This window comes from Pomacea canaliculata, linkage group LG3, assembly GCF_003073045.1.
Source record: "Pomacea canaliculata isolate SZHN2017 linkage group LG3, ASM307304v1, whole genome shotgun sequence".
NCBI lineage: Eukaryota > Metazoa > Mollusca > Gastropoda > Architaenioglossa > Ampullariidae > Pomacea > Pomacea canaliculata.
Window position 1 is genome coordinate 42,889,466 of NC_037592.1, and position 11,349 is coordinate 42,900,814.

Here is an 11,349-nt window from a genome sequence, read left to right on the forward strand (position 1 = left end):
CGATGTAGAGAGACGGAGAGAGACGATGTAGAGAGACGGAGAGAGACGATGTAGAGAGACGGAGAGAGACGATGGAGAGAGATGATGTAGAGAGACGGAGAGAGACGATGGAGAGAGACGGAGAGAGACGATGTAGAGAGACGGAGAGAGACGATGTAGAGAGACGGAGAGAGACGATGTAGAGAGACGGAGAGAGACGATGGAGAGAGATGATGTAGAGAGACGGAGAGAGACGATAGAGAGACGATGTAGAGAGACGATGTAGAGAGACGATGGAGAGACGATGAGAGATGACGTAGAGAGACGATGGAGAGAGACGAGAGAGACGATGTAGAGAGACGATGTAGAGAGACGATGGAGAGAGACGATGGACAGAGATGATGTAGAGAGACGATGGAGAGAGACGGAGAGAGACGATGTAGAGAGACGGAGAGAGACGATGTAGAGAGACGATGGAGAGAGACGATGGACAGAGATGATGTAGAGAGACGATGGAGAGAGACGGAGAGAGACGATGTAGAGAGACGGAGAGAGACGATGTAGAGAGACGATGTAGAGAGATCGCAGTTTGTCTGGAAGTCAGCTTTATGTGACTCCTGCCTGTGTTACCTGCCCTCCACGTGACTACCACTGGGTCAGCTGAGGAGGTACACCGTACCCCATGGGTTAGTGAACGTGCCTCATGCCTCCGACGTCTGTGCGTCGACCAATCAGTTGTCTGCTTCCTTCAAGCCGCTGGATCGTAGCATCAGGCCTGTAAGTGCCAAGCGTGTCCCTGAGTACTAAGACCAAGTGCCAAGTACCGGCCACAAAGTCTGTAGCTAAGTACCACGTACAAGTACACCGGAAGTCGCTCAGTACCATGCACACGGCACTAAGTACAGGTACTTCTAGCATGTTCCCAGCGAGCTGTGTGGGTAGAGTGGTCCACTGGCGCCACACAAAGACCGTCAGGAGGCATGAGCTGAGAGAGCAGTGAGGTGTCAAGATCGCGATGAATCTTTTATGTCTTTTTCCTCTTTCATTTCTTCTCCACGGCGACGACATGGCAGCTGGACGGCGAGCAACTAACGGCACCAACCGCCCCCTCGTGACGTCACACCAGGAAGCTGCTTCCCGGCGACCGTTACCTGGACTTCTGGCACCACTGAGACGGCACCAAGCCTGACAATCACTCCATTTGTCTTCCACGTCCCACCCCGTCCTTTCGCCATTAAATATTCTCGACATTTGTCACAGTAACTACCCCAACATCGCTTTGCGACTTTCCATAAAAGTAGAAAGCAGATGGCATCAAAGCGCGGTGGGCGATGGGATACAGCTTGAAACAGCACGTGCGGTCTTCACGCACAGAAATACACAGAAGTGTGTGCGAACACCCGTCTCAGCGCCTGCACGTGCATGACGGACGTCACCCGTGCGTGCAGTTTGACTTCTGTACAAGACTTGAGTCACGTGACGCCACACTGAGTGTGCACGGCGGACATCACGACACGTGGCTTGGGAACATCTCCTGACATTCCACAACACTTCGGACAGTCGGAAGCCGTCAGCACGATGTCAACAACCGTCACAACAGACTGATAATCACAATTCAGACAGCTGCACACGGTTGGAGAAATCAGTTACCGTTAGTTCCAGAGACAGAGGACAGATAAGGCAGGAATAATTAGGTCATCAACTGGCAGTCATCTGCAAAGTCTGGTGTCCTCCTGCAGGAGCCTACACTCCTGTAACGGGCTCCGTGCTTTGCTCTTCGTCTTCTCAGGAGCACATTGGGGATGACACCCGAGGTAGATTGCGGTAAAGGTGGCGCTTTAGTCTGTTGTGTTCTGTCCTAATAATTGTCACGTGGTTTGGACACGTGACGGCAGCTGTCTGGTGGTTGGGATAGTCTGTGATGGGTAGATGCTGGTCTTCACTTCTGTTAGACTGACCTTATTTCCATGCCTGGCTTCAGCCCCTAGTTCTTCCCTTTGGTCGGCCTGCTCGCTGTCTTCAACCTGCCAGTGTGAGGGTATCCACTGCACAATGGAGATTTGTCTGCTTGGGTAGCCGGGTGTGGGTGGCTGCCTGTAGAGCAGACAGGACATCATGAGGAACACCACCTGTGAAGGTGAGCCTGCTGTGTGCGGACACAGTTCACTGCACAGATGACCTGGGCTCTGTAGTTAGTGCAGTCAGGGTCAGCTGGCTACTGTCTGTCTGTGTCCATCGGGGTACTGGATGTATACCCCAGCTCTTCTATTTCCGATGGCATCCGTCGCTGACTCACTTGTGTCAGCCTGTACCCGTCCTGCAGGTGGTCAAGCGGTTCTCTGTCTCTTCCCAGGGAGGAGGATCGTCAGAGGAGCCTGCTTCTTTAGTGTTCATGTGTTTGTGGTGTAGTGTCGTGTGTAGCGCCTACAAGATTGTAGACCTGTACAGTGTACATAGTACGTGTAGTGTGGTGTACAGAGTTGTACACAGTACATGTAGTGTGGTGTACACAGTTGTACACAGCATATGTAGTGTCGTGTGTAGCGCCTACAAGATTGTAGACCTGTACAGTGTACACAGTACGTGTAGTGTGGTGTACATTAGTTTACACAGTAGTATGGTGTGATGTACACCAGTTGTGCACAGTATTATAGTGTGGTGTACACCAGTTGTACAAGTACATGTAGTGTCATGTAACAGTTGTACGTAGCAGTGTGGTGTACACCAGTTGTACACAGTAGTGTCGCATGGTGTACACCAGTTGTACATAGTACATGTAGTGTCATGTAACAGTTGTACACACCAGTGTGGTGTGGTGTACACCAGTTGTACACAGTACCATAGTATGGTACACACCAGTTGTACACAGCAGTGTGGTGTGGTGTACACCAGTCCTCTCCAACTTCAAGGGACAGACGTGGGTTATACGTGGGCTCCGCCTACATCACACCTCGTGACATGTCTGCAGTTGGTCTGCATGTGCGACGTCACCCATCGCCCTCCCACGTCACCTGCCAGCTATATCGCGAGGCGCTTGTGACCACGTGACCACGTGCATTGGCTGCATGAATGAGATGCCACGTTACTCACGTGCTGTTACGCGAACGTGCGCGAGGAAAAAGTTCTGACTAAAGGAGTAAGGGTCAGCCGGAGCGAGGCTGCGCGTGACAAAAAAATAAAAACTACGAACAAAAATATTTTTATTGTTCAAGAAGCAAGCCTTCATGGGATAAATATCAAGCATTACATCAAACAATGTATACAGCAGGTTGGCTTCAAGTTTTTTCATAACTGTCTGCCTAAATCTTCAAACACCGACTACATTTGAAACAGAGTTTGAGACAGTAAACCGTTTAACAGATGCATACAAGATAGATGGTGATGCAAGAAACTGTCAAGAGACGCTGCCACGTGCGCCGTCAGTGCCGACAGTCGGTCTCCGCATCTCGCGCCACCTTAGTGCTGTGCCCGCTCTGTGTGGAGAACACTACTCCCCAGAACGAGTCTCCAATGTGCTGGACACCTGTTCCCTTAGTTTTATTGCCCCTGATGGTTGTAACTGCCCTCAGGCTCAGCAGTTTGTCATCTCACCTCAAAATGTACATTTCTGGTCTGACTTCTGCTGGACAGCCCCAGGGCGCAGCGGTTAGCGCCAGTCACCAACACACTGAGGGTTGACTGTCCTGGGTTCAACTCTCGTCTCGGGCAGGCCGTTTTTTTCTCTGCATGTGGCATCTGTTGACAGGGCTGACTGCCTGGCCGCGATGTAGCCTTAGTTGCTGACTCGGCGTGAAACACCAGCCACACCCACTACCACCCCCACCTTTAAAATTCCTGTTTTCTTCTGGTGCAGCATAAAAAATAGTCCAATTATAAAGCGCCAGCCCTATAGACAAGCTCGTGGTGCTGTACAAACAAGCACACGAGAAGCAAGTTAATGAAATGTCAAAGTTGATCTACAGATACCATGAAGATGTCGATGGGTTACAGTTTAACTCTACAGCAAAAGCGGAAACGCCCATTAATAATCAAGAACGAGGCTGAAATCGTCAGGAGACTCTGGTCTCCACATGATCTCATGTCACCAGAGACAGTAAATTAAACTGTTAAAATAATGACTGGCAATGACGGTCACTGCAATATATCACGAGAACTGGCCGAGGAAAGGTGAAGTCAGTAGACTGACAAGCAACAGACCAAAGGCAATAAACAGTTCAGCAAATGTTTTTAGAGAAAAAAACGAGAAAAATGCTGATAACGGAAAAAGGTAAGAATACTCGCGATGGACCAACATGGTACACATTGATTATCTCATGTCCACTAAGAGACAGTGTGTTACTGATTGGCGGCAATCAATCGGCATGTCCCCCCTCCTCCCCTTCCCGGCCTGACACCCTCCGTGTTGATGGCCACCTTCAGTCCCTCGCTCACTCAACACACAGACTCCGGCCTGATGTCCTCCGTGTTGATGGCCACCTTCAGTCCCTCGCGGAAGGTGGCTCTGGCCTCCTGACTGTCCCCCCACTGCAGGAAGGTGCCGCGAGTCAGCATTCTGCGCATGTCCGTGGTCATGCGGCCGGCCTGTACGTTGCCTAGCAACAGCACGATGATGTCTTTGCCCTGCTCGATGGCGGCGTAGAGGATGTGCTCAAACTCGTACTGACGCCAGCCCTCCCGGACATAGGTGTCGCTAATCACCACGAGGATGCGCGCGCTGCTGTCCATGTACCTACACACACACGCACGCACAGACAGCTACACAACTAGTCACTGAGGTTGGGTGACTAAAACAACGGAAGGCAGAAAGTAGAAAGAAAATCTACATTTGAGGACCTAGACTGTAGAGCCTCCAAACCCTACCTGGCTATGTTGTCGGCGATTGTCCCCCCTTCAGTGTCCCGCTCTTCAAGGAAGACCTTCAAGCGGTGCTCACCCTCCAGCAAGGGCAGCAACTCGTCGTTAACCCACTCGAGGTCGCCGGAGCTGTGCGCCAGGTACACGTCGTAGTTAAACAGGGGCAGCCCTTCACCACCGTCAGCAGCTTCCACCTACCAGACATGTCACGTGGTGCAGTGTGAGGCCAGGTGGGTGGACAAAGGCACAGATAACTCTAGGACAGACCTGGGCAAAGGCCGGCCCGCGGGCCGGATCCGGCCCGCCTCCTGTCTCTGACCGGCCTGCCCGCTGGCCCGCCCGCCAGTATATATACTATATATACAGTATTGGGTAAAACTGAGTTAACTATATTAGTCCGGCCCTCTGGAACCATCCCAATTTCTGATGCGGCCCCTTGGGAAAATTAATTGCCCACCCCTGTTCTAGAAGGTAAGGGATGGAGAATTGCATACAACAGTGTACACAGGAACTGAGACAGTCTGTAGCAGTCAAAACCAAGAATACAGAGTACAGCATTGTACAGCATGAGCTGAGACAGTGTATAACATTGTACAACATGAACTGAGACAGTGTATAACATTGTACAACATGAACTGAGACAGTGTACAACATTGTACAACATGAAAAGAAAAAGTGTACAAAATTGTACATCATGAGCTGAAACAGAGTACAACATTGTACAGCATGAACTGAGACAGAGTATAACATTGTACAACATGAACTGAGACAGTGTACAACAGTGTACAACATGAACTGAGACAGTGTACAACATGAACTGAGACAGTGCACAACACGAACTGAGACCGTATACAACATTGTACAACATGAACTGAGACAGTATACAACATTGCACAACATGAACTGAGACAGTGTACAACATTGTACAGTAAGAACTGAGACAGTGTACAACATTGTACAACACGAATAGAGCAAGTGTACAACAGTGTACAACATGATCTGAGACAGTGCACAACATTGTACAACATGAACTGAGACAGTGTACAACATTGTACAACATGAATTGAGACAGTGTACAACATTATACAACACGAATAGAGCAAGTGTACAAAAGTGTACAGCATGAACTGAGACAATGTACAATAGTATACAACATGATCTGAGACAGTATACAACATTGTACAACACAAATAGAGCAAGTGTACAACAATGTACATGAACCGAGACAGTATACAACGTTGTACGACATGATCTGAGACAGTGTACAACATTGTACAGTAAGAACTGAGACAGTGTACAACAGTGTACAACACGAATAGAGCAAGTGTACACTATGCAGCAGGAACAGAGGAAGTACATTTACTGTACATACTCCACAGCAGGACATGAGGCAGGTAAGTACCTGGACCCTTACCTGCATCAGCCTGTACTTGCCCCTGCGTCTCAGGCGGTAGATGTAGAACCTGAGGTACCACCTGTAGCGGTAGCACAGCGCGGCCGTCACCGTCAGCGCCACCAGCATGGCGCCCGCCAGGGCTCCCAGCAGCACCAGGCCCGAGCTCTTCACGGCGCAGCTGTGGGCCGTGGGGCGGAAGTTGACCAGGTAGGTGTCCCGCATGGACACGGGCGCCGCACAGCGGTACTGCTGGGGCCAGGCCAGCACCTGGATCGTCTTGTTGCGGGTCACGTCCTCCAGCCACCTGTAGGTCACACACGTCACACACGTCACTGGTCCTGACTGACCACTGGTCATACGTCACATACACGTTACCTTGCTGACCTGCTGACCACCACAACCCTAACCCTGCTTCACACGACTGGGTGGGGGTGTAGGGGGTGGGGCGTGCGTGCGTGCGTGCGTGAAGTCAGAAGAACTTTTCATTTGACGCATGACAAAGTAAACAGTGGATGGACACTAACAGAATAACTGCTACAACAATCAACAATCAACAGTGTTTGTAACAACAACCAGGCGCACTGGCAGAATACAGACACCCCGGTTACCAAGACAGATACCCCGAGGTGAAAGGTCGTGTGCGGTGACGTACGTTCTGAACCACAGCAGGTCACAGGAGCACAGAAATGGGTTTCGAGACAGATCGAGCTTCTTGAGGTTGAGGCGGACCTCCCAGGGCAGCGTGGACTCGTTGACGATGCTGAGAGCGTTGGCCTGCAGACTCAGGTAGTCCAGGCTGCTGACGTTGGCCAGTGCCAGCCCCAACCGGAACGGGTCCAGGTGGTTGCCTCGGAACGTCAGGATCTGATGCGAGGCGGACAGGTAACAAACAGCAATGTCATGACAGATGTCAGTCACCAAATGTCACCGCAGGAAATAAGAACTCAGTGTCAGGGGCAGACGTGTGTCTGAACGAGTCATTCTGTGTCACGTGACTGTGTCGACCATATCCACCATGCTCAAACATAAAGAGACACGTGATGTAGGTAAAAGGGTCAAAGCCGTAACAAAGCCAGCGTCACAAATAACACAAGAGATGGAGAAGATGGAGAATTATTATTAGTGTGGAGACTAGAAACAGCTGACAACAAACATCTGGACATTGCAGTCGTGTGTGATGCCCTGATATACAAGGTACTCAGCTGTTGGTGGGGGAGGAAGTCATTAAGTATGTTTACATTATTCCTTGTGTGTGTGTGTGACTGTGGTCGAGTGCCAGTCCCTCTGTATTTGTGTCTAATGCTGTGTCTTTAAGTAGGTGTGTTCGTGTGTATTGCCTTCAAAGACTCCGAGAGTTTCATCGAGTATTTATTTCAAGGATCTCGTACCTTCAGTCGTGGCAGACGCCAGAGGGTGTCCTCGGGGAGGTTGCCTAGCGACGTGTCCTCCAGATAGAGGCCCTGCAGGGACTTGAGTGGCAACAGCAGCTGCCGGACGTCCTCGTCCTGCATGACCATCTTGGTGTTGGTGATGCGCAGGTCGCTGAGGTTAGGGCAGTGGAGGAAGGCGGTGTCCACCTTCAGCGACTTGCGGTTCAGGATCCGGTTGCTGCACAACGTCAGCCTCCGCAGGCTCCCACTCCTGAAGGCAAACGGTTCGTACTCCGACAGCAAGCGGCTCTCGCAGACCGTCAAAGTCTCCAGCTTCGGCAGGTCCGCCAGGAAGTCGTTCTCTAGCTTGGCGAGCTTGAGACCACTGATGTCCAGCTTGAGCAGGCTGGGCAAGCACAGGCCACGTAGGGTCCCTTTCGGGATGCTCGGAATGTTGTTGTTTTTAAGACGAAGCGACAACAGGTTGTGAATGGCTGGTACGCTTGTTCCACTGCCCGTTGGTTGACCAGAAGAGATGCAGAAGTCTGGCAGCTGGTGCACAGCATTCCACGCGAGGTCCAGCGAACTGATGTTTGCCACGGCATCCAGCCTCAAGGTACCGAGGGTGTTGTGGGAGAGGTACAGCTTGTCGATGAGTTGGAAAACCTTAAAAGCGGAATTGTTGTAAGACGTGAAGTCGTTGCTCTGCAGGTTAAGGATGGACATCCTCTTGCCTATGAAGGCCGCGGCAGAAAAGAAATCCCGGGGAAGATGGCCGAGCTTCATGTCATCCAAGTACAGTGAGGTCATCTCAGTACTGAGACTTCTGAGCGAGGCCTGCACTTCCGTTACCGGGATCCTGTTGCTAGTGAGACTCAGGATCTTCAGGTGAGGAAAGTCCACGAAGGCGTCAGAGGTGATGCTGGTGATGTTGTTTGAAGTCAGGTTCAGTCGCACGATCTGGAAGTTGGACAAATTGGCCAGTAGGGGGCGCGACAGCTCGGGCAGGTCGGCCCTCATCATCCGGAACTCGCGGATCGTCGCTGGCAGTCGGGGGAGGTAATGCAGGTGACGGTTCTCGCCGGTACACAGAGCTGTGTCTTTATTGCAATTACAACAATACACGTCACACTTTATTGGGGAGTGACCTTTGGGCGTGGTTACCTCCCCTACAGCTGACACCACAGCTGACACCACAGCTGAGGACAACGTTACTTGGCACACACCTGCGCATGCTCCGACCAGGAGAATGATGCAGAGTTGTCGCCGCATGGAGTTTGTTATGTCACAAACACCAAGCGTAGAGTGACATTAGTACATGTCACAAACAGTCATGTCACAAACATCAAGCTTAGAGTGACATTAGTACATGTCACAAACATCAAGCTTAGAGTGACATTAGCTCATGTCACAAACAGTCATGTCACGAACACCACGTTTAGCGTGACATTAGCACATTCTACACTCTGACAGTCATGTCAGTGACTTCCCCTTCATTTCCATGCGCCTGTTATTAAGATATTTTAGAAATGACAGTTTAGATAGAAAATGAAAATAATCGTACAAAATCTTCAATATGGGCGCTACGCCATGTCCAAAAATTCGCCAAGACTTTGTAAACTGTGGTTGTTGTCTAGTAAACAATTAACGAACCAACAAACAGGGTTAATTCAGTTCACAATGTCAAACACATACGTCCATACTGAAGATATGTCACATGTAATGCAGGTAATTCCTAATTACCCTTTGCTTAGATACGGATGGACGAAGCTCGAGTCCTTGTCAACGAAGTGACCGGAGGGTAGAGAGATGGTGTGACCGGTCACCTGGTGCAGCCAGTGAGGGCAGCTTCCTAGTCTGTCGACCTTTCAGTTCCTCTCCTGACCTGCGGGCGTCACACAAAACACAAGGTTCGAAACTTCATAGGTCAGTCGGTGACTGGCTACAGGAAGTGTGTTTGACTTCCGGCTGATGATAGAATAAGTTTCACAATGATGTGCTGTGCTGTGTCAGTTGTCACACAGCTGTCAGCGCCCTGCACTCAGCACCTAACAGCTCAAAGTCCACATCAACAGCAGCCTGGTCATGTTGGTCCTTCCTGTGGCCCTTCACACAGCACTATACACACAGGATATATACACAGGGTATATACACACAGGATACATATACAGGGTATATACACACAGGATATATACACAGGGTATATACACACAGGATATATACACAGGGTATATACACACAGGATATATACACAGGGTATATACACACAGGATATATACACAGGGTATATATACACAGGGTATATACACACAGGATATATACACAGGGTATATACACACAGGATATATACACAGGGTATATACACACAGGATATATATATATACAGGGTATATACACACAGGATATATATACACAGGGTATATATACACAGGATATATATATACAGTGGAACCTCGGTTAACGACCGCAATCCCTTGTGGACACAATGATCCGAAACATTTTTCCCATAAGGAATGAAGGAAATAGATTGCATGGATCGCCAGCCCCTGTTGACTCGCTGTTTGAAACTTACAGGCTGTGTAGGTGTTTGTTCACGAGAACACTTATAATACAATACAAATGGAGCTAAATAAACATAAAAACATTAATGAAAGCATCTAAACATCAGAAAACTTTTAGTAAACATCAGAAAACATTTAGTAAACATCAGAAAACATTTAGTAAACATACGAAAACATTGAGTAAACATACGAAAACATTGAGTAGACATCAGAAAACATTTAGTAAACATACGAAAACATTTAGTAAACATCAGAAAACTTGTCGTTTTGACGGCGTGGGTGGATGGAGGTGTGGGGAGGAAGGGGTGGAATTGCTGCTTGCATTCCCCCTCCATGAGCACGTGACAGTGTCAAGTCGGGGGTGACTTCCCTTTCCTGTGGCTTTAAGGTTGAAGGAAAAAGCTGGTGCAGCGTGTGCTGCCTCTGGCCTGTGTGTAACACTAGGGTAATGTCACGTGACATTACCAGCCAGCGTGTGGAGGGTCGCGGTGCCTGTGGCACTGAGGGACAGACGTCTGACAAACGACTGCACTGTCGTCTCTCCCACACATCTCTGTCGTCACACACCTCACTACATAAGACAGATAAACAACGACCGATCGTACCTGTGTCTCTAGCACAAATGATGCTCGGTCTGACATCTGGTCGTCACGTGTGGGTCACGTGAGTAGTGACTTTTAGTCTCTCCCGCTATGACACTAGTGAGTAGTGACCTATAGTCTCTCACTATGACACTAGTGAGTAGTGACCTCTAGTCTCTCACTATGACACTAGTGATAGTGACCTCTAGTCTCTCACTGACACTAGTGAGTAGTGACCTCTAGTCTCTCACTGACACTAGTGAGTAGTGACCTCTAGTCTCTCACTGACACTAGTGAGTATGACCTCTAGTTTCCCACTATGACACTAGTGAGTAGTGACCTCTAGTCTCCCGCTATGACACTAGTGAGTAGTGACTTCTAGTCTTTCACTATGACACTAGTGAGTAGTGACTTCTAGTCTCCCACTATGACACTAGTGAGTAGTGACTTCTAGTCTTTCACTATGACACTAGTGAGTAGTGACTTCTAGTCTCCCGCTATGACACTAGTGAGTAGTGACTTCTAGCACTGACTTCTAGTGTCTCTCACTATGACACTAGTGAGTAGTGACTTCTAGTCTTTCACTATGACACTAGTGAGTAGTGACT

At 49.4% G+C, this 11,349-nt stretch overlaps 1 protein-coding gene across 1 annotated transcript; it reads right to left on the bottom strand.

Moving 5' to 3' along the window:
- Positions 1-465: 465 nt before the first annotated feature.
- On the bottom strand, positions 466-9,710 carry LOC112560359 (toll-like receptor 2). The gene is made up of 6 exons (XM_025232182.1): positions 8,982-9,710; positions 7,618-8,894; positions 6,882-7,093; positions 6,248-6,533; positions 4,840-5,027; positions 466-4,708 (listed from the first exon to the last, which is right to left on the bottom strand). The coding sequence occupies exons 2-6, from the start codon at positions 8,869-8,871 to the stop codon at positions 4,411-4,413; spliced, it is 2,238 nt and encodes a 745-aa protein (XP_025087967.1). The 5' UTR covers positions 8,872-8,894; positions 8,982-9,710; the 3' UTR covers positions 466-4,410.
- Positions 9,711-11,349: the final 1,639 nt, after the last annotated feature.